Genomic DNA, 22812 nt, shown 5'->3' with positions numbered 1-22812 from the left:
GAGAGAGAGAGAGAGAGAGAGAGAGAGAGAGAGAGAGAAATGGTGATCTTTAATCTGTTTTAAACGGGGTGCCTCCTGGGTAGCGTGTTAAATAAATGATCAACAAAGCCATTCATACCTTTGCATTGCTCTCTGTGGAGGACGCTGGAGAGCTCGCCTCCTCTGGCGTCTTCTGGCAGAGTGTCCCGACAGGAGACTCTGCCCGGCAGGTGGGGGAGACTGAATCCATGTCAGGCGTCAGGTTGTTTTGATACATCACGAGGAGAAAAAAAAAGAAAAGAAAAAAAAGAAAGAAAAGCAAAATCACACACACGCACACACACGAGTCCTGATTAATGACAAATATGACTGTGGCCTTCCGCTGGGGAAGAGCAGCTCGGGTCTTTTCTCCAGGTATAGTCTACCTGGTAACTGGACGACTAGAATGCAAGCCCCTCCTTTTATGCTCTGCTAGAATTTTATGAATGAACCAAGACTGTACCATCTGCGGAGGGGGGGTCAGACTGACAGCCACATAGGCATATTTTGGAGTAAAAGGCCATCCTGTTGACATTTATCCACCATTATATGCACTCCATGAGCGATATCTGACACTTTATCCCTTTTGATTTGTTTGTATTTACGCCAGTTAGGCACCGCAAGATGACCAGACCCCCCCTCCCCTCCCTCTCTCTCTCCCCCATTCACAAAAATGGCTATCGGCCTCTTATTAATGCAATATGGGATGAAAAACGCGAGTCTATTTATAAATATGCCTATGTAACCATTTCCTGGGCGATAAAAACTTAACGCCGTGCTGTATCAATTCAGTCAAAGGTTAAATAGAGCCGTGGTGGAAACGGCTCCTCTTCAATAAAACCTCATTTGATTCCAAGGTCAAGTGGACACGTTTTGCTCGACCATTTTAAAATACACACTGCAGCTAGCATTTATATTTAGCTCCATAATTTATCCGAATCCAAAAACCCATCTCATCTCCATTCGCCATTTCACATTGATAAAATGCGGACTATGCTGGGAGGTTTTAGCTGTGTGACAGGCATCTGTTGTCGAGCTCAGGCTTTTTTCCCACCGATGATAAGAATCAGGGATTGTTCACAGACATAATGAAATGATGCTGAATTGTTTACTTGGGAGGGACATGTGGGGGCGGGCAAGTCACGTGGCATGACCCGGAACTGTGGGGGAAGAAGGGGTCTGCAACACAGCTGCTCAATACTCCAATCACAACAAAGGAGCAGCGCTGCGTCGATGCTGTGCGCCTACTGTACCCGACAGCGCTCTCGCTTCAAGTCTCTCTGCCGCCCAGCTCTAGAACAAGTCTGCAAGAATGTGCTGCTGCAAGGCGAGGAGGCCTGCAAAGACACCCAAAAGCTGCTATACATTTTAAGACAATTAAACATAGCGCTCCAATTATTATTAATTCACTTTGTACCCCTTTGCTCCAACTGGGAATTATTTAAATGGCACAGCCTACCAGAGTACGGTTACTGATTATGATCATCCCTTTATGACCACAGTGCACCATCTCCTGGTGGCTGATTCAAGCACGTTAATGCACCATGTCACAAAGCTTAAATCATATCAAACTGGTTTCTTGAACATGACACTCGTGTCCCCATACTCAAATGACCTTTGTAATGCTGTCATATCACTATGGTCAAAAATCTTGAATGTTTCCAGCACCTTGTTGAGTCTGTGCCAAAAAGAATGAATTAATTATAAGAATTTCGTATAGTAATATCTATTATTTTAAATAAATCATATCTCAATGAGCTATCAGCAATTTTTTTGTGAAGTAACATAATAGGCAAAAAATGTTTGTGGGAACTGAAACCTCCCAGAATAAAGTTGTTAAACTGAACATGATGCGCATGTGGAAGCAAAGATGTGAAGGATTTTCATAGCACTGACATTTATAACATTATGAGCGCCACACGATAAAGTCCAAACTACTACAGCTAACAAAATTTACTGTTACTCACATCATGTTACATACGTTATACTTACAGTCCTTTTTATATGTGGCCAGAGAGGTTTGGATAGCTTCCCCCCCCCCCTCAACATATAAAGTAATTAATTGAAAACAGCATTTTATATTTAGTTGGATTATCTTTGTCTAATATTAAAATTAGTTTGATGATCTGAAACATTAAGTGTGATAAATATGCAAAAACCTAAGTAGTGTGTAAGAGGGCAAACAGGCTTTCACAGTGCTGTATATATCTTACTATGACTTTCTGTTGCTTTAGATTACAAGAAAAAAGCTTGAGCCATAGAATTTGGGCAAAGAAACAGGAATATCTGAACCATTTAATAAGTTATGAATCTTTTTTTTTTTTTTTTTTAGAAACAAAACAACACATTTAAAAACAAAATACACACCCTTAAGCATTCCCATATAGCTTCCATGCTTTATACATTCTTCTCAACTTTCGGAGGTTGGGTTTCTGGACTTCCTGCAAGGACAACAATACTTAGTCATCATCACAATATTGCACTGGACATTTCCTTGAATCTGACTTTTAGTCCAGAGTTCAAATGTGCAATGTGTTCTGGTACCGTGTGCTCTTTGTCCAAATGAAGGACGTCTACGAGGGGAACAATAGATGGACGGCCATGAGCACACTGGAAGGGCAGCTGGCAGGCAGACAAGGATGCCACCAAGCTGTGGCATTCATCTCTACTTAGGGTGTCGTTGAATTTGATGGCACCTGTTCAATGCAAGCATGTATAAAAATAACAAGTATAAAGATTTCAGGCTCAGAATCACAGAAAAAAATATATTCAAGGCCTGAGAGAAGCTGATTGTCTTTACCGTGGCATGCTAGTGAGGCGAGCACTTTCAGAACAGTGAGAGGCAAAGTTCCTCTCACTCTACCTGTTGAGCGGAGTAGCTGGGGAATGAAAAAAGACCAAACCAAAGATATTACTCCAAAGCAAATAGTACATACTATTGTGCATCACAGAGCTTTAGTACATAGGAAAACAGAAAAAAATCTAGCTCACCTCAATCTGCTCTCGAAGATACTCCTGTCAGATAAAATTAAGCGGTACATATCAGAGAACAGCTTTGTAAAAGCCTCACTTAGCAAAAACAGTGAAACAGTAAACAGGTTTACCTCAGCAATTGGCTTTATAACAGATGGTCTTCCTCGCCTCAGCTCATTACTCTCTTTTTCCATAAAACACAATGGCACTTTCCCGACAAACACTTTTAGATCTGCTGCCCGTGAAAAATGAACTTCCAGGCCCAAACTCCTTAGATGTGGCTGACAGGACCTGTAGGAAAATACAAGAACAGTCTATGAGTACTAACTAAATAACATCTGAACACAAACTCTATGTTCTACTGCTAGTCTACAAAGCTTAAGCATGTGGTGCAAAAAATACAATAAAGTAGTATACTTGACCATTTATTAAATTGTATCTCTAGGCACTTTGTTTTTCAGAATGACAATGACTCCAAACACACTGCCAATACAGTAAAAACATGCCTGGATAGAAAAAAAATATATGCTGGAACACTATCATTCATGGACCGGCCTCCCTAGAGGACTCCAACATTACTGAAGCAGTGTGGGACCATCTTGACAGAGAACAGAACAAAAGGCAGCCAACATCCAAAGAACGTCCTTCAATAAGTCTGGAAAATCCTTCCTGAAGACTACTTAAAGAAAGAAAAGCTTGCTTAAAAGACTTCAGGCCATTCTTAAGGATAAAAGTGGTCACCAAATATTATCAGAACTGTACAAACTCTGTTTTTGCCTCATATACTCTATTTCCATGAACGTTTTCAATAAACAACTGCACCTATTTCCCATTTTCCTAACAAAATATGAAGAAATGAGGGGTGTTGGAAGATATTTACTATATGTATTCTGTCTTTGCAGGCTTTCCCTCTTTGCTTGTTGCCCAATACACCCAATAGATTTCCATACCTAAGCAGCCTTATCTCCTCTTCTGTTACACTGATCCCAAGAGGTGGCAAAATGGTTGAAGTACACAGGCATCTCTCTCCTGGGACATCTGGGTCATCTGCATATGAATCTGTGACAGCACAAACAGCTATGACTGCAGAATTACAATAAGCACCTATTAACAGCATTATCAGTGTTTCAATAACAAAACTAAACTACTGTTCACTTCTTCTTCTTTTTTACCTGCAATTAAATTTTCAAGTCGCACTCTTTCATGTGCAGCATGTTGATCTACCAGCACCAACAGGTTTCCTGTTTTGTAATTGAAAATGTACAAATAAATAAATAAACATGTCTCAAGAAAACAATAAATGACGAAGATTTAATGTTTCTAACTTCACCTTTAGTTTCAGTGTGTTCCACCAGCTCGTCATCCTTAGTACTAATAAGGCACGCAAGAAACTTTTTATCCACCTGATGAATAACCTATAGGAGAATTGCATCACAGCTTTATGACAGCGTTTTACTGAAATTTGTAAAACTGCTAATAAAAAGTGGTAACAGCTGAGAGATTAATTTGCCTTCATGGAGTGAATCATGGACTTAGAGAAGCGGTATGGAAAAAGGACGTTGTGGATCTTTACGGCCAGTCCGTCAGCTTGTCCACTGGAAATATCCACACCGACCTGTGGAGGGATGATGTAGTATCAAAAACAAAACCACCGAAGTGAAATCTGACTTTGTGTTTTGCTATGAGCCAATCAGTTCGAGTCATTACTAAATCGAGTTAATACAAAGTAAAAATGTGTTTTCATTACCATTGGAGGGCGGACAAACACGGGATTATTCCATTTTGAGTACAATGAAAAAAGCGAGTTTGAGCTTTCACCAACATCACCTGTAAAGACGAGATAATAAAAGGCTGCAAATTATCAACTGCATTTTGTACATTATCTGAGGTCATGACCTTACAGCCTACACGCTTATAAATCTGTCAGGTACCTCTACAATCAGGCCCTGATCTAATCACCCTTTCTGGTCTGGATTTAGGCAGGAATGGCAACACTAGATCCACCTGAAATGGGTAACACCTGTATTCCATCCCTACATGGACATGACGGCATGCATTAAAACAGTAAACAAATTATCTGTGTTAATGTGCATATGTGCAATTTTGTGTGTTAACTTACCCATTTCAGAAATGACACTAACTGCTATATTGGTGACATCAGATGTGCAGCGCACTTGAGTTTCCTCCATAGCTGGGTCCTCATATTTGCTGAGCCCGGTCACTCTGTTCACATAAACCATCTTTCCGACAGATGCGTCGTACTGCTGGAGCCAGTCGCTCGATGTGATAGCCTCTTCATTCATAGCAAGTTCAGGGTTTAAAATGCAACCTGAGGCTGGCCTCATATTGAACTCAGGGTCACAGGGAATCTCATTGCTATCTTGGTTACCGTCAATTCCAGTACTGACACAGATAGTATCCTTTGAGATGCTTCTGGAAAAATCCAATGATACCTCTGAATCATCTGTCCCATGTTGTTTCAAATGACGGAGTTTAGCTGCCAAAGATTTTTTACCTTGGTTCTGTGCTGATTCTGGTTTTATCTTAGTGAAAATAGAGAGAGTTGGCGGGCTTTGGAGGCTGTTCTTTGCCTCATCTTTGTCCTGCATCTCATCTTCTTGTTGAACTTCCTGGAAAATTGATGTATTCAAAACAACGCGGTCTGTCTGAGGAGTGTCGTTCTTCAAATGAGCCTTGGGTAACTGTGATTCGAGTTCACCAGATTTAACACACGTTCGTCGAAACTTGTCAAGAGATCCAGACAATTTATGGCATGAAATTATCTTGGAAATCTTTGAGGGGACAACAGAGGAAGAGTCTCTGTATTGTTTCTGAGAAGATCTGCTTGTGTCTAGTGAGATTTTGCGTTTCGCAACAGAAGCTTTTTCTTCAGATTTTACTGTTAAACTTTCCTCCTGAAATACTGGCCTATTGTTTTGCAAAAGGTCCCGACTCTGCAGACTCTCTTGAATATATTGATCAGACAATCTGATCTTTCTCTTACTTACTAAAGTCTGTGCATGGCAGCTTGCATCCTGACAGTCAGGTACTATTCTCTCAGTGTAGTTTAAAGCAGGCTGGGCTTGTTGAATGAAGCTGTCATCTCCTTCTTTTAAAAGTAGCTCTCTTGAAAGATGCAAAATATTAGAACCTTCCCCAGCTTCACTATATGCGGGCTCCACTTCTTTATTAATTTTATAAGATAAAGGTTCCACTGTAGCCAGATCAGACATCAGCTTATCGCTACATGCATTGTTTAAACATTTTTCACTGTGTACATTTTGCAACTCATTTGTACTTATCTTTTGCTGGCCTGGTTGTTCACTTTTATCCGATCTAGCCTCCAGGCAAACACCATCTTTAGAAACACTGTCACCTGTGTGATTACGATGAACAGATTCAGATGCCAGTCTCGTGCCAACGCTACAGTCCATTGTAGAAATAGTGGTAGCTGTTTGGCCACCTTTGTCACCGTTCTCTTCTGGTTCTGTTTTGCCAGTTCCAAACACTCTTGGAGATGCATAGTCCAAGTCGTCTTGAGTAATGACAGCCACCAAGTTCTCCCTCCTCAGGAAAGCTTTCACTGCTTCTTCAACACAGAGCAAAATGCCATCCCAGTCTTTGAACTCTATTAGAGTTTTGGCAGGCTCGAGGGAAATGTCATACTCCGAGTAAGAGCATTTAATATTGATGATATACACTCCATACAGATCTTGGCTTCGCTTGTGCTTTGGACTTCTGATGACAGACTGCCCATCCGGACTGTCATTCTTCTGGTTCGAACTGGTCAGTCGGCGCAGGAGAACATTCAGCAGCTTGTGAATACGTGTTTTCAACAGCAGTCTTTCATTCACATACAGGAACTGTAAGCTGTTGTTGTAGTGGCCCTCTCTGCCAATGTAACCCATCACTTCAAACTGTTTGTATGTGTGGCTGATTTCTCCCAGCTTCTCTGCTCGCCCGAGATTATGTATCTGAACAAACCTGTGATAAGTGTTTCTTGCTTTCGGGAGCTGCACCATCATGGCTCCTGTGCAGTCATTCTTCAGGGTGAAGGAAACAGAGGGGTGCATCAGGGAAATAGCTTCCACTCTGTGCCTGATCCTCTCACCCTCCAGGACGGCATCAACCCTCTTCCTTCGGACAGGCATGTTGTGGAAGAAGTTACAAATGATGACAGTTGTGCCCGCTGAGGGTCGAGCAGCCTCTGCTTCAAAGACCTCCAAGCCCTTCCCCTCCTTGAATATTTTAACGTGTGTTTTTACAGATGATCTGGTCCGGGAGGAGATTTCAACAAGTGTGGCTAAAGAAACTAAACTCGCCAAGGCTTCCCCTCTGAAACCATACCACCTGAGGTTGTCCAGGTCCGCCACAGAAGTGCATTTACTTGTGTGGTATCTATTCCCAACACAGGCCATGTCCTCGGCGCTCATCCCAGCACCGTTATCGATCACCTGAATTTTAAATGCCTCCATGTCCATTCGGACTCCCACACAGGTCGCCCCGGCATCGATGCTGTTTAAAATCAGCTCCTCCACACACTGCTGAAGCGAGGGGATAGCGACACCGGAGCGAAGCTTCCCCTGAACCTCTTTGGGTAAACACTTAATCATAATGGGAATTACATTCAGTTCTCTTTGTATCTGTGGTCTATCACCTGTACCGGCGACCGCAAACTAAGAAGTTAGTTAACCGTTGCTAAGTAGTTAATGCTAGCTAATTCCAAAGGGGACTTTTTGATAGCGACACATTTTGAAGTAAAACCCTCTTTCATATTTCATTAAATATGATAAAATATTTAGCTTAATAAAACCATGCCCTCAAATACCTCAGCTGTTGTGTACAGTCAACGTGAAACAAAAACACAGGCCTATGACCGCTTAAAACTGGCTAATATTATAATACTGCCACCTTCTGGTGTGGTTGAATTTACTGCTGCGTTCGCGTCGACTCGGAAACTTCTATCCGTATGACTTAATGACTTCAGCTATATACAATGCTAATATTAATGCCTACAGTTTGTCATAGTCACCCCTTTCGATTGCTTACACTTGCGTCTTTGTAGCTGGGAACTCGGAGCTTTACTGGAAAATTTCGATCACCGCGTTGACTTGAATGTGCCATGTTTACCAGACATCTTTCGTAAGTTAGCCTGCTTTTACTGCATACCGCCACCTCCTGTACGGAGTGTGCTGTTCAATGTGCTTATACACCCAGTCAGTTTTCCTTTCTGCAGTTAAGAAGTCAACAAAACAATTTCAGTCACATCTCCCTCAGTTAGCTTGCCCACTGTATACCTCGATATGGATAAAACTCAAGCAAACTCAAGAGTGGCCAGGCCTGCAACATCATCCTAACATGTCTCGATACATCAAGTTACAGTGGAAAAACACATTTTATTAATAACTTTAAATGCCCCGTTTGTGTACAAGTGTGCCAGTAAGTCTGCACAGACATCAGATACACCTGTGTTTTTCATACCAACATGAAGTCAAATTATTTGCTGACCTACCCACTTTATTGGCATGTGTGGCGTTTACCGGTTATCTTAAACCAGAAGACCCAACAATATCAGGGTGTTTGTCCTTGGAATAACTGAGCTTGTATCAGTATCTTGATAATTTAGCAAAATAGTTTATGTTACCTTATGCGTAAATAGTCTTTAAGAGCTTTTGATGAACCCTGAAAAGGTGTTATTATTACAGCTTACTTTTGAAAACAGGCAAGCACACACATGTGCCTGTTTGCATGACCATGAGAACAAATATAATTTTGTTAAAGGCTTCTAAAAAATAAAAAAATTTGAACAATGTAGCCACCTCCGCTAACCACTTTAAATGCAGAGCATAGGTCCTTCACAACCAGGCATGTTAAAGCTGACTGAGTTGAATATTCCTTCACTGCTGTTATTGCAATAAAATCAGACAATGTGAGTCCCAATGAAGGAAGTTCCCATTTATTAATGTTGTTACATATTCTGTGAACATTTAGGAGATCAAACGAATGCAGTACACCTCTTCCTCCCATTCAGTTTAAATGTTAAATTCCAACCAGTAAAAACAAAAAAAGACTAAATAAATAAAACATCTGCATAAGTTAATATTAAAGGCACAGTTATTTTACTACGTTAAAAGATGAATGTTCTAGGCTGTCAACTTCTTTCTCATTCTTGAACTCTGCCTTGGTTATGTGTGACTTGGGGCTCCCAGTGGATCTCAGCCATTCTTGCATTTCCTTCACCTTTTTGCGTGGGCCTTGTAGCTGCCCTTGCACTGTTCCTGCTGGTGTGTTTTGGACCCAGCCAACAAGGCCAAGTTTCTTCCCTTCTGCCTGAAAGAAAAAAAAACGCAAAAGGGATTATTATTATTATTATTATTATTATTATTAAGATTGTGGAGGGCAAAAGAGATGTCATAATAGTAAGAAAATGGTAATCATAGGAATACAGGGACAATGTCAAACTCACCTGCGTGTATTTCCGAAAAAATACACCTTGCACTCTGCCAAAAATCTCATAATCCACTGAAATTAGGTCTTCATCGGCCATAACGGATCTTAAAAAAAGGCAGTCCTTTAATGCTTAAAGGTGATTTGTAATCACAGGTGATTGAAGCCATGCCAACATAAATAATACATAGCACACCTAGCTTAGTATTACTGCTACTTTACTGCGCAAAAACTCGCTATCATTTAATTTACCTGAATTTTATCCAGAAGCCGTGAAACACCGACCCAGTTCCGAATTACAGCAAATTCAAAACATACGAGACGCCACTTCTTCTTCCTCTTCTTCTTTGAGTTCCTAATTGCATTATCGCCACCTACTGGGCTGGAACAGAGGATTACAGGAAGTGGTGTTTGTTTACCGGACCAATCAGAAAACAACCGAGAAGCTTTGTATCTAGGCAACAAATGTAAACGCTGGAAGGACAGGATTTTTAAGGAAAATATACATCGGTATGCTGGTAAGTAGACAGCAGATTATATTTATGAGAGTTTTCTGAAACTGGATTCTATTTTTTATCTAATAAATGTTATTGCAGACAAAGACATGAACATATCGGTATTTTTGGAATTATTAGTCGAGCGCACATTTATGGTCTTTGTTGTTAAAAAGTTAACAAAACCTATCTTGTGCCGTTAAAAACACTTTAATAAAAATAAATAAATAAACATGCTTGTCTCTTTCTGAAGCATTTGACCATCTCACCATGCGCCAAATTAAGCCCAAATATCTGTTGATAAACTGAACTGTAACACAGATATTTTTAAAGCAGTGCGTTAATTACCTTTGTACTTGAGTTTTTTCCCCCCCTGCATTTATAGCCTGTTTTACAAGCATGGATTAAACCTAGTCCTAGACTAAAAGAAACATTTAATAAAGGTGATGGCAGAAACATTTCTTTAGAGCTGCTGAAATTTTGGGAGAAGCTGGCCGTCATCCCATTCTTCACTCGTTTAAGATTCGAGGTGCTTTTTCAATTCATGATGTGCTAAATATTTTCATTTGGTGAAAGGTCCAAGCTGCAGGCAGACCAGTTTGGCAGCTCATGGATGCAGTACTGCTGTAATAGATGCAGTATGTGGTTTAGCATCATCTTTTGGAAATATGCAAGGCCTTCCTTCCAAAAGAACCACATGGAGAAGCATACATTGCTATAAAGCCTGTATGTACCTTTCAGGGTTGAGCATGGAGCCTTTTCAAATGTGCAAGCTGCCAATTGCATAGGCATAAATGTACCCCCATACCATCAGAGCTGAAAGCTTTTAAAATTTGGAATTGATAACAAGCGTAATGGTCCCTCTATTTTTTCTCCAGATTTCCCCCAAATTCTCTGCATCTTTTGATGATAATATGTACTGTATATGATATGATATTGAAAGGTTTCAAATGCAGACACAGTTTCTTTCCAGATTGGTGAACCTCTGCCCACCACTACTTCTGAGAAAGCCTGCCTCTCTAAAATCTTTTTATACCCAGTGGTGTTACTGAGCTTTTGCAGATAAATCTAATGAACTAAAAAATGTTTTTCAAGAATTTCTTTTTTACTTACTTTTCCAACTTTTTGTTGCCTCATCCCAACTTTTTCAGAAATGCGAAAATATTTTTTTATGAAACAGTAAAACTGCTATTTGATAACATTATCTCAGTTCAAACATGTCATATGCTTTCTATGATCTGTTGTGACTAAAATGTGGGTTTATGAGATTTTCAGATAATTACTACATCCTGTTTTTAAATAAGCTTTTATACATCAACTTTTTTGGAATTGGGGCAGTGATATTGTACAAGCCTTACCCTTTCCTTTTTCTGCTTGCTTTTTGCACAGAAATTATACAATAAAAGGACCCCATATAGTGGATTCAGGTATTTTTGAATCTGTGGAACAACAGCTTATGATCTGTAACAACAGATGAAGTCATGAACACACATAGAAGAAGAGACACTCTTCAGGGGCACCACAACTTTGCAGGGGAAAGACCTAATGTGCCTAATAGGAAAGCAGATGCAGTAAATCATCCATTTCCAAACAAGCCTGTGAGCCATAGAAGACCTAGCAGGCCTCAGGTTTCACTCGATTTGGATGATTTTGAAAACATCACAGTTTCTACTCAACCAGTAGCCCCTTTGTTACCCCAGGAGCATCATTCACATGACATCACAGAGACCACCGTAGCCTCACTGTCAGACAGACTGCCCAGTGAAGAGCTGCAGATGACCAAAGCAATCCATGCAAAACAGCTCATGCTGCAGGAGAAGCTCTTGAAAGTTGAATTAAAAATAAGACAAAAGCTCCAGAGGGCCAGCGCTGACTATGCTGGAGGTAATGAGAAAACGAGTAGGGAGGAGGGACACAACAGAGGACGAGCTCAGGTGCGAGAAGCTCAAACTAATACCAGAATGTCTGAGCTCCAGTTTAGAGAGCTAGCACGAGGCACAGATAAAGTGATGGAGGACAGAAGGTATGATGATTTTAAGCAAGTTAGGCTCAAACAAGATCAGAGGACTGAGGACAGAATGAGGACTACAAAGGAAGAACAGCAGGACGATTCAGAAACTATTCAGCCTAACAGGAAAGGAAATAAAGGCACTTCTAAGGTCATATCCAGCAAACAAGAAGTGAGTGGAGAACTGAACAAATCAAGATGGCACAATGTGAAAGAGCATACCAGAGGAAAACGAGGAGATGGGACAGATTGTGGTACTGGTGGAGAAATAGAAAAAATAAAGTACAGTGATGTGCCTCAGGTGAATCTGCAGAAAACTCCTTATACAGGAAACCACAGAGGGGCAGGAGGAAATCAGCTCTGGGATTCGACTCTTCCATCTAGACCTTCACAATGGAGTGGACCACAACAGGGAGAGCTCGTGCTCATGGAGAGCACAGAAGTCAGCCTCCAGCTTTTTCCTTGCAAAGTCTGCAACAGAAAGTTTGCGAGTGAAAGATTAGAGAAGCACATCCGAATATGTGAGAAGGTGAATTTTTCATGCCGGCAAGTCTTCAACTCGTACGCTAACAGGACCAAAGGATCCCAGATAGAGCAGTTCCTGAAAACACACCAGAAACAACAGTCCAGAGGTAAGACACTAACATGATCACTCACCGAACACTTTGTCAGCTACACTGCTCAGCTGCTCATTAATGCAAATATATGATCAGCCAGTCATGATGGCAGCAGCTCATGGGCAGGAAAACCTGCAGATGTTCAAACTGAGCATCAGATTTGGGAACGTGGGTGGTCTGAGTATTTTAGAAACTGCTGGTCTGCTGGGATATGCAATCTTTAAGGTTTACAGAGAATAGTGATAAAACCTGAGTGGCAGTTGTTGATGCTAAAGCTCAAGGAACAAGCCAGACTGCCTCAAGCTGACAGGAAGGTAACAGTGACTCAAAAATCTGCTTGTTACCACCAAGGTATGCAGAAGAGCCTCTGAAAACGATAAGCCTTGAGGCAGATGGGCTAAAGAAAACCACATCCTGTGCCACTCGTGTCTGCTAAGAACAGGAAACTGAGGCTACAAATTGAACAGTCACCGAAATTTGACAATAATTTATCTAAAAAAAAGAAAACATGCAAAATCAGTCAATTTATATTGTTACATTCACTTGGTAGGGTCAGGATTTTGCATCAACAAAAGGAAAAAAAATCTTGGCACACTTTGGACTTCTTTGTACCAACTATCATTAAAATGCCACAGCCTGTCTGAATATTGTTGCTAACTGTGTCCATCCCTTTATGACTACAGTGTACCCGCATTTTCTGATGGCTATTTGCAGCAGGATAATGCACCATGTTCTGTGTGATGCTATCATGTTAACATGGACCAAATATGCTCCTAGCACCTTGTTAAATCCATGCAATGAAGACTTAAGGCAGTTCTGTTGGCAAAAAAGGGGGGTTCAACATGGTAGTAGTCAGGTATAACTAAGGTATAACGAAGTTTAAGTCGTTTTCTTTTTTCAGCTGCTCCCTTTAGGGGTCACCACAGCAGATTATCTGTCTCCATTTCACCCTATCTCTAGCATCTATAGCATCCTCTATCACACCAACCCTCTGCATGTCCTCCTTCACTCTATACATGAACATCCTCTGTGTTCTTTTTTTACCTTCTATTCAGCATATCCAATTTTCTTTCTGCACATGTCCAAACCATCTCAGTCTTTCTTCTCTAACTTTGTCTCCAAACTACTAAACCTAAGCTCTCCCCTCGATATACTCATGACTTGTTATGAGTACTGGATTTTATTTTGAACTGTATTTGTTTTTGTCCAGGTTTTAAATAAAAAGAAGAGATCACAAAACTGCCAGGGAAACCTAAGCAGTCTGCCTCAGGCTCGTCTCCAAGCTGGCACATCGCAGCCAAAACGGATCAAGAAATCCTCCCCTGACAGCGAGCCTGAGATCTGTGAGCGTCAGCACATCAAAAGTCACCTTGTTATGATGATGGTGTCACTTATTAGATCGGCCACTTTGGAGAATTTATTCATCTGCTGCCATTTCAATATTTCCTTCATTATTGTCTAATATAATTCATGTTCTTAAAGCAGAAATGTTGACATCAATAAATAGTAACACAATAAAGTGTGGTAACTGCTGACTGTACACTCAGAATGAAAGATAACAGTTTTATTTATGGCTTGTACACAAAGCATAGACAGAGTGACTGGGCGAGATGCAGTTTTTTTTGTTTTTGTTTTTTTACAACCGTTGCATCCCAGCAGTATTTAGTAAACTATTTAAAGAAAAACAAAAGTAAACCGTATTTTTAAAAACTGAACACACAACAACAACAAAAAACAAAACAATTTAAGGCACAGCAGTCATATATGCACAAATTCAAGATTTAATAGCTTAAGGCACTCTGTAATGTATGATGTTTTCCCCCAACATTAAAAAAAAAAATACTCTGGAGTTACACAGTTGATATTTGAAGCATGTGAGCGCACACACACACACACACACACACACACACACACGCGCACACACACAGCTCATAACATGAGAATAAATGGATCCAACAGAACTACAAAAAAAGAAAAATGAAATATAAACTTTTTTGTTTTCACAAATGACAAAATTGCAAACAAAAAATGAGGAAATTTCAAAAAGCATCAGAGACAAAACCGTTACAAAAAAGAAAAATGTTATAGCTTCATGTTCAACTACAGAATAAATGTTTGAAAGACCACAATTGTTTTTACGCAAACTGTTCAAGTGTTCAGTGTCACAAAGAAAACAGGAAAACTAACTCATATTTAAAAAAAAAGAAAAAAAGAATCAGTAGTTTTTTTGCTTCACACAAGTGCTCTTAATACAACAATAAAACATGCAATTTAAGCTGTATGTATATGTTTGCATGAATTAATTCGAATAAGTTTGCAATCGCTAAAATGTGCGATAAATACCAAAAGAGGTTTAGAGGCTGAGTTCTGTTTAGCGCTTTCACCTTTTAGGAATATCAGAAGAAATGAAAATGTAAAAAGTGGAACAAAACATGATGTACATGTTATGTTTTTACTTTGGAAGAAGCTGCCAGCATACAGACTGACAACCCTTTGCATATACATACACTTTGGATACATTTGCATAAGCTAGCCTTACCTGGTATTTGATAAATACTAACTTCTGAGGAACTAAAGGACTGAAGCGTCACCAAAACGGAACAAAACCACCACCAAACGTGCAGACTTGCCGTCTGCTGCACGAGGCAGTGTAACACTATGACCAGATTGTCTCTCCCAGGCGTTAAGGTCTGATGCTTCTTGTTGAATCCAGCCAACATTTCCTGTCTGGAGGATCAGGCTGGCTTGCACTGAGCGTGTGCGATGCATCTTTACATTATTACACCTATGCAATAAAATGTAATCGTGAAACTTAGCACTGTGCTAACATCTGTCATGTAACCTCTGAGTGGAAATGAGGATGACGTCTCTGCTGCCCGTCCACCTCACGTTGCTCAACTCAGTATGTGCTAGGAGGGTTTGACATTTCACCCATGGCCAGGACATCTGCGCGTTAAGCCTCACACGCTGGCCCCAGCAGATCGGCCTCCGTGATTTGTGAGCCCGCCTCTTCTTCTTCCTCCATCCATGGGCGTACGAGCGGAGGGATGGTTTCCATTACTGTCGCATACTGCTCCCTGCAGCGCAGAACGATTGATGGCCGCCCAGAGCCTCTCATTCTCCAGCCGCTGCTCACTGATCTACAGGCAGCAGAGATGTGTGCTTGGTGTTATTTAGACACAACAATCAAAGTGAGCTCAGAGGTCGCTGGATTTGAAACATAAACCAAAAACAATCACCTGTTTCTCAAGCATTTGGATTCTCATCTCTTGACGGGCGACTGTCTCTCGCAGCTGCAAAAAACCACAACAAAAGGGTTTACTGTCATCGAAGCACTGCGGTGAATGCCGCATTTACTCACGCTTCGGATTCTTGAGTATGTTACCTGTGTCAGCTCACTACTTGAATTGCAACACCCATAAGACTCTCCTTTTGCCAAGCCATCCTCCTCCAGTCCGTTCACCTTATCACAGCTCATTCGTTTTGTCTGTAAAGCCAACACAGAGAATTTAAAGTGAATATAGCCACTTTATTAAGAGTGCTTAGTGGAAATCGTATATAAACAGCAGCTGATTGCTTTACCGGTAGGTCCTTCATGCTGCCGACTGCTGCTGCAGCTGCTTTAAGCTCTTTCAGTTCTTCATACGGTAAAGTAACACTCTTAGAGAAGGAAGAGAGCTGGCCTGGAGTGAGAGGCTCCGAGTTGTCTGGTATCGGGATGACCTCTGCATCTTCGAGCTCCTGTTGGAAGAGAACATCACAAAATTAAGATAAAAAAATAAATAAATAAAAATCAAGATTTCCTTATTTATTTGTGCTTCCATGGTAACAAACCTTTCTCAGCCACAGAGGGCAGGAGCTGTCCCCGGTCTGATTCGCCATCAACATCATTGGAGTTTCCAGGAAGCAATCCTCTGTATTAACCTCCATTGTACCCCCAAGACCCCTGTCGCGACACTCCGTCTCGGCACCAAGTTCGATGTCCAGATCCATGGACGTGGATGGAGATTCCTCATGGGCCAGCCCTGACACACACACACACACACACACACACACACACGAATTAACTTTCAAGAAAACAAAATTAATCAGAACACAAATGTCAACAAACGTATTTACCCCTATCGGTCGACAGTCCACTGCTGTTTGAGCGGATGGTTTTTGAGTTGAGTACTTTTTCTACAAATTAGAAAAAACGGGCATTAATTAGCTGTTTTATGAAATAACTTCTGTTGGTGTCTGTGCAGCGATTTTCTAGACAGACCCATTATGATGATGGTGTGCCAACCACGGCAAGAAAGGTCTGGGACGTGGTGGAGGGAACCAAATATTGGCCTCGGCATGGCGGGGCAAACCTCGGAGCCGAATCCTTTATCAGCAGGCATCCCGAGTCTCCCATTTCCTGCGTTTCCCCAGGCAAAGATCTGATTGTCTGCAAGAAAAAACAATTATGTCATACTGTTCTGAGGAGGAAAAAAAACAAACAAACCAATACTTGATATAAATATCATAATAGTTAGCAATACATGAACCACAGTAGTGCACATGCTCTTACCCTCTGTGGCTGCAATGGTGAATCCATCTCCACAAGACACTTTGGTCACTATCTTCCCTCCAAACGGGCCAACAAGGACCTGGACACATTGGTGTTTCTTAAAGTCCTTCACGCCTAACTGCCCATACTTGTTGCAGCCAAAGGTGATCAGACGACCACGTTCTGCAAAGACAAAAATCATATGAACGAAACCTCTTTGACACAGTTATTTTTTAGAAGAGAAATGATAATAACTATTTTTTGTTGTACCATCGATGGCAGCTGTGTGTGTCTTCCCTGGAGCTATGGTCCGGATCTTGAAGTGAGACAGCTGCTTTACCAAGGTCAGTGTGGTGATGTACGGGATCCCCTGGTAACTCTGGATTGCCAAACATGAGAGAAAGAAAAAGAAAGAAAAAGGCATTTATAAGCACAGCTGCACAAAGCGAGACTGTTATTATTAAAGTACTTTAAATACAGCTAACTACCTCTCCGGGGTGGTTTTTGATTCCAGAGAATCCTTGAGTCAGCCCCAGCTTGTTGAAGTCATTGTTTCCACATGCCAAGACTTTGCCCATCTCGGTCAAAAAGAAAGTCCCATCACTGCTACACGACACTGATGAGATAGTTGCACCTTTAGGAATCTCCACCTGAAAACAAACAAACAAACAGCAGATGTAACATTAAATTCATTTGTATTTAACCAGCTCCTGAGAGGCCTCTGCTATGACACTGAAGTAAGTCTTACTTGCATAGGAGAATTAAAATCATCCTCACACTCCAGGCCAAGACGTCCTGCCATGTGAAAAAAATAAATAAAAAGAGATTAAAGATGAGATGCAATCTTAAAATGCAGCACATTTATTAAGTGACACTTTTTCCACCTACTGGCTACAATTATGAAAGTCAAAGAAGGAAATCTGGTAGATGCTTACAAACATCAGCTAAAAACAGCAACCCTATGTACCATACTCTCCTACGCCCCATGAGTAGATGTCGCCATTCTGAGTCAGCACCACCACGTGGTTGTCTCCACAGGAAACCTGGCGCACCGGTCGCTCCTCAAAAAACTCCAGAAGAACTGGCTCCAGAATCTCCACGCCCAGCTCGCCCTCGATTCCAATGCAGCCATAATAGTCCGACCCGAACATGTACATCTGGTCTTCATCTGCAAAAGAGGCAGAGGAATTTTCGATGGCTTTACAGACCCTGTTTTCTTTATTCAGCTTCATTTGTAGTGCTGTGCTGAACCTTTGCAGAGCCTACATTGTGGTGGGTAACACCACACGCTACATTTATACTCTATGTGCTGATGTGTCTGCATTTAACTGTTTAACAACACTAAATTTTACTGAAATGCATTAAAAAAAAAAAAGACTTCACAACATACTCCAGGCACTGTCCTTGTGCTAATTGATATACAGACACTGCAGTCTGCATTACTCAAGTGGCAACCTGGGTGGCAGGCTGAAAAACCAGGCCAACATGGAGGTGCAGTTTCTCAAACAGCCAGATATGGACATTACTCTTCGTTTTATTGCACAAAAGGATAAGAGTGCGATGGTAAAGTGGAAACTGCATGCAGGACAGAAACATCTTTGACTCTTTGCAAGCATCTTCACAGACAGCATGCTGAAGGAGTTTCTGTGTCCTCAAAATTAATCATAATTAAATAATGTACTGCATTACTTTTAAATAAAAGTAACAAGTAACGTGTAACACATTATTTATCTTGTGTAATGACCCCAACACTGCCAGCTGCAGGACAGCTTGTTTGCAGACTTCACAAACCAGTGAGTGACATTAAGGTACCTACATCACTGTGACATGTAGTTTTGGTAAACTACATATCAGGATACAGCTTCAGTTAGGGTGCAGTGTTATATAGCTATGCTACAGCTACTGCAAACATTTACCACAGCACTAGAAATCAGGCCTTAGCAGGAATCCTCTTCACTTACCAGTGACACAGGCAGTGAAGTCAGCCCCACATGCCACCTGTCGGATAGCCTTCCCCATCAGCTTCTCCACCTTCTTTGGTTGCCGATACGAGGCCTGGTCTCCGTGCCCTAGCTGGCCCACCATCTTAGCCCCGCCTTGTACATTCTGAGGGTGGAAAAAGTTCCCTGTAGCGCAGCAAAAACCGGATCAAATATGTCTTCCACAGAACGATGGATTAATACTTACAGCCCAGGTATACAGCTCCTTTTCCACTGACACAACCGCAAAGTGGTTCTCTCCTGCACACACATACTGGGCACTGCTGCCTGCTTTGAACGTGTCTAGTTTCTGAGGAGTGAACTTCCCTCCACCCCAGTAATACACATCCCTCGAGCGTTGAGTAACCACCGCGACAGGACTCTCGCTCACTGTGCTCAGCCTATTGCACAAGCACAACAAATCATTTAAATCATGTTGGAAAGATGTCGAGCCTGCTTCTATGATGGTGAACACACAGCTGAGGAATCATGAACTCACTTTGGTTTCTTCATGGCTGAATTTAGCAGGCAAACTCGCTCTTCAAGCTCCCTGTTAAACAGTGAAGCTGTCAATGAGTGGCAGATTTTTATCATAATGAGGCAATATGAGGATTCGAAGCGTTCTTACTGTCGGCAGGAGGAAATTAATGGCTGGCCGAGAATCTGCTCAGCGGTGGGCCTCTTTGCAGGATCCTGAAAGATCACAAGGGTTAGTGATATCAATCAGCTCTTTACTTAACCACAGTGTTATCTCTGGGGTCAGACGTTTGTTTTTAAACTCGAAACAACACTCTGATTGTTCTTCTCACTTACTTGATCGAGACACTCATGCACAAGTTTCACTATTGCAGATGAATAAATATCCGAGTTCAACTCCATAGTCCAGTTGCCCTGGACAATTTTCACACAGAGATTCAGAGGGTTCTGAAAAGAAAGAAAAACATTATGATAAACTCATTCTCGAGTCAAAAATCCAGCATTTACGCTCGCTACCAGAAAGCCTGAAAACCTACCGTAGCATCAAATGTCCTTGTAAGTGTTAGGAGTTCAAAAAGTACACAACCCATGGCCCAAATGTCGGATTTGAAGTTGTACTTTGCTCCCTGGCACAATTCAGGTGACATGTAATATGGAGTTCCCACACACTGGACATACAAAGGAAGGAAATGGTGCATTAAGATCATGAGTGAAACATGTTATCTCAACTTGATTCATAAACTATACCACCCTGGCATGTATCTGCAAAGCAAACTCTCAGTAAACACTTGCATTTAGTGCAGAGTCTCATTAGTAAACAGCAGCAAGGTGGCTAATGAATGCTAAACATATACACCTACTCGCTTCCATTTACAGTATGTGTGCTATTTTTGCAAAGATAATCTAAACTCAGCTATGCCTCAGCTACAAAGCAACAGAACAAGTTTATCTTTGGAATCTATGTTTAAGTAATCTATGTAAAACAGGCACAAATCTAAGAACCACACTCCCGCTACACCAAGTGTAAATAGAGTGAACGGATGATTAACAACTGTTGAGATTTCCTTAATCGTAGCCTCCAGTTTAGAGATGTTGGGGAGGGAGCCACAACTTACACTCTCCGCCATGGAAAATTCGGAGCCTAGCTTCTTTGCGAGGCCGTAGTCGCCCAGCTTAATAAGGTCAGTCTTCGTCAGGAAAATGTTGAGAGTTTTGATATCTCTGCCATTTACAAAAAGAGAGAAAAAAATATTGTTTCATCTGCGAAAATCATCTGCCGGATACATTCAGTCAGAGCACGAACATCCTACCTGTGTAAGATCCCAGCCTTGTGAATGTGGGCCACTGCTGAAGTAATCTGGTACAGGTACCATATGACCACCTGAAGAAAACATGTTCAAGATTCACATAGAACAGCAAAGAACATAACAATTTTGTTTAAAATAAACAGCCTGTCATAGTCCATTCATACCTTCTCGCTGAACAGTGTCCCCTTTTGCTGGACGATTTTATCATACAGATTTCCGCCTGCAATGACAGGACAATTTATCACCCGGTCACAGATGAGCAACACCCAAACTAACCTCAATCAGATCATCAGAGGTTAGCAGTGCACTGGCTTACCATTGCAATACTCCAACTCAATGAGCAGAGTGTTTTTATCCATGAAATGGTTGAAGTAGGCTATGATGTTTTTGTGCTCCAGGATGGAGAGGATGCTTATTTCATTCATGACATCTCTGCGCTCCTTATCTGAAAGTGAGTTCAGGTCGACCTCCTTCCATACCACCAGAGAGTTATCCTATAGGGAAACAAACCAAATAAATAAGAGCCTCAATTAGAGATGTCTCAAGGTGTTATTAGAATAGCAGCTAATCTTGCAGATACGTATTACAAAGGGACTAACAGGCAATGCATGAGAGATTCATTCATCTTGTTTTCACCCAAGAATTTCTCAGAGCCACAGTGAGAAATACCAAGGATGTGCACAGAGGAGAACAGTGAGGCATTCAATTTTAATAGAAGACACTTGCAAGTCATAATGTATTAGCAAGGTATTTCCTCACATAGCATTAGGTATGAAGAAAACCATGCCAATAAATCACGAGAACAAAATCAGGCTATGCTGACACCCTGCTTACCTCTGTCCGTCTGTACAGAGTCGCTTCACCAAACGCCCCCCTCCCCAGGATCCGGATAGGAATGTAATGCAACTTCTCCTCTTCGCCATTAAAATGGGCTAAAGCTGATCGCTCACTGACCACAGACCCGCTGCTCAAATCCGAGCTTATCGAGTCCAGATGTCTCTCATAGCCCTCCAGTGACATTTCTCTTTAGAAACTTGTTAGCCAATGGCAGTGATGGAAATAACCCGAACAGGCCCGACGACAACTCTTTCTGGAAGACTCCTAGAAAGCCGCACACGCGTCTAACATGCTACAGCTGTCGGCTAATGAAAAAAAACCCCGTCAAATTTCGGGTAAAGTCAGATTTCTCAAAGCTACTTATAGAATATAACGACTGTTATAGACAACGTAGCTAAACGCATGCAACTACAGTAGTTGCACTAGTGTCAAGCACGACACAACAAAAATGAGAACGTTCAGTCAAATTTTCTGTGAATTTTCAAAATAAACGATCTAACTTCTGTCGTGTCGCTGTGCATTTTACATTGAAGGTCACGACGCTTATTTCCGGGAACATTACTGGTGTGTTTTGTCAGTTAGCTTGACTTGGCTAATAAGTTAGCAAAACGAGATTACAGCCCGGCCGACAGAGTCAAATACTAAATTGCTGAGTACATGATACTCTGATAAAATAGTTTCGGGAGGTCTTCTTAAGAAATACAGAAGTTACGAGCGTTTAAAATGAGCTGACCTCGCACACACAAACAACAACAACACCGACAACTCGCCCATCCTTTCCTCGCGCTCAGACCCGGAAACTGTCAAGCGCGGTCTGTCTCTTGGTTGAAACATCAACACTTCTCGGCCTTCTCGAGTCTTGCATATGTATTACTATTTTTATTTATTCATTTTGACCCCTGTGCCTACAGTTGTAGCTACTATACACTAACACACGTACCATAAAATATGCATCAGGACAAGCAAGACAATGTATACTAGTATTGGTTTTGTTTTTTATGAAAAATTAAAAAGATTAATTTTTGTTGTCATAGCACAGATACTGTACGGCGAAATTTCAGAGTGCTACATCTGAAGACATGTTAAGACATGTAAAACACAATGAAACAGACAATATAGAA

At 41.3% G+C, this 22812-nt stretch overlaps 5 protein-coding genes across 7 annotated transcripts in view; 1 reads left to right on the top strand and 4 right to left on the bottom strand.

Moving 5' to 3' along the window:
* Window positions 1-2349, bottom strand: part of fosaa (v-fos FBJ murine osteosarcoma viral oncogene homolog Aa) — a 5066-nt gene extending 2717 nt beyond the window's left edge. Inside the window, exon 1 of the mRNA XM_005916797.3 lies at window positions 119-2349. Within this exon, the coding sequence (XP_005916859.1) occupies window positions 119-256 (138 nt within the window). The 5' untranslated portion in view covers window positions 257-2349. The remainder of the gene's footprint in view (window positions 1-118) is intronic.
* On the bottom strand, window positions 118-8240 carry mlh3 (mutL homolog 3 (E. coli)). Of its 2 annotated transcripts, XM_005916800.3 has the most exons (13): window positions 5111-8240; window positions 4923-5024; window positions 4739-4818; window positions 4502-4606; window positions 4322-4406; window positions 4164-4232; window positions 3942-4050; window positions 3123-3282; window positions 3010-3033; window positions 2819-2897; window positions 2563-2714; window positions 2386-2459; window positions 118-219 (listed from the first exon to the last, which is right to left on the bottom strand). In XM_005916800.3, the coding sequence occupies exons 1-12, from the start codon at window positions 7602-7604 to the stop codon at window positions 2388-2390; spliced, it is 3531 nt and encodes a 1176-aa protein (XP_005916862.1). In that variant the 5' UTR covers window positions 7605-8240; the 3' UTR covers window positions 118-219; window positions 2386-2387. The 2 variants fall into 2 exon arrangements, with proteins under 2 accessions (XP_005916862.1, XP_042074165.1); XM_042218231.1 differs by lacking the exon at window positions 4923-5024 and having other exon boundaries at window positions 5111-8238.
* Window positions 7499-14097, top strand: LOC102313003 (zinc finger C2HC domain-containing protein 1C). Of its 2 annotated transcripts, none has more exons than XM_005916804.2 (3): window positions 7499-7588; window positions 11322-12572; window positions 13768-14097. In XM_005916804.2, exons 2-3 carry the CDS (start codon window positions 11414-11416, stop codon window positions 13776-13778), a joined length of 1170 nt encoding a protein of 389 aa, XP_005916866.1. In that variant the 5' UTR covers window positions 7499-7588; window positions 11322-11413; the 3' UTR covers window positions 13779-14097. The 2 variants fall into 2 exon arrangements, with proteins under 2 accessions (XP_005916866.1, XP_005916865.1); XM_005916803.3 differs by lacking the exon at window positions 7499-7588 and adding an exon at window positions 9829-9956.
* acyp1 (acylphosphatase 1, erythrocyte (common) type) lies at window positions 8932-9809 on the bottom strand. Its single transcript, XM_005916802.3, has 3 exons — window positions 9691-9809; window positions 9458-9545; window positions 8932-9321 (listed from the first exon to the last, which is right to left on the bottom strand). Exons 2-3 carry the CDS (start codon window positions 9536-9538, stop codon window positions 9106-9108), a joined length of 297 nt encoding a protein of 98 aa, XP_005916864.1. The 5' UTR covers window positions 9539-9545; window positions 9691-9809; the 3' UTR covers window positions 8932-9105.
* Window positions 14098-14579: 482 nt separating the features above from the next.
* Window positions 14580-22502, bottom strand: LOC102313512 (serine/threonine-protein kinase Nek9). Its single transcript, XM_005916805.3, has 23 exons — window positions 21689-22502; window positions 21171-21348; window positions 21019-21074; window positions 20858-20928; window positions 20663-20768; window positions 20084-20215; window positions 19884-19994; window positions 19699-19763; window positions 19570-19620; window positions 19279-19471; window positions 19053-19197; window positions 18059-18259; window positions 17840-17886; window positions 17580-17741; window positions 17362-17470; window positions 17113-17274; window positions 16822-16989; window positions 16677-16736; window positions 16392-16582; window positions 16140-16298; window positions 15943-16044; window positions 15797-15850; window positions 14580-15697 (listed from the first exon to the last, which is right to left on the bottom strand). The coding sequence occupies exons 1-23, from the start codon at window positions 21872-21874 to the stop codon at window positions 15518-15520; spliced, it is 2889 nt and encodes a 962-aa protein (XP_005916867.1). The 5' UTR covers window positions 21875-22502; the 3' UTR covers window positions 14580-15517.
* Between the last annotated feature and the right edge of the window lie 310 nt (window positions 22503-22812).

This window comes from Haplochromis burtoni, unplaced genomic scaffold (assembly GCF_018398535.1).
Source record: "Haplochromis burtoni strain Fernald_Lab_line unplaced genomic scaffold, NCSU_Asbu1 Contig_16, whole genome shotgun sequence".
Classification (NCBI taxonomy): domain Eukaryota; kingdom Metazoa; phylum Chordata; class Actinopteri; order Cichliformes; family Cichlidae; genus Haplochromis; species Haplochromis burtoni.
Note: the sequence above shows the minus strand (reverse complement) of the source record. Positions and strands in the feature narration are given on the sequence as shown.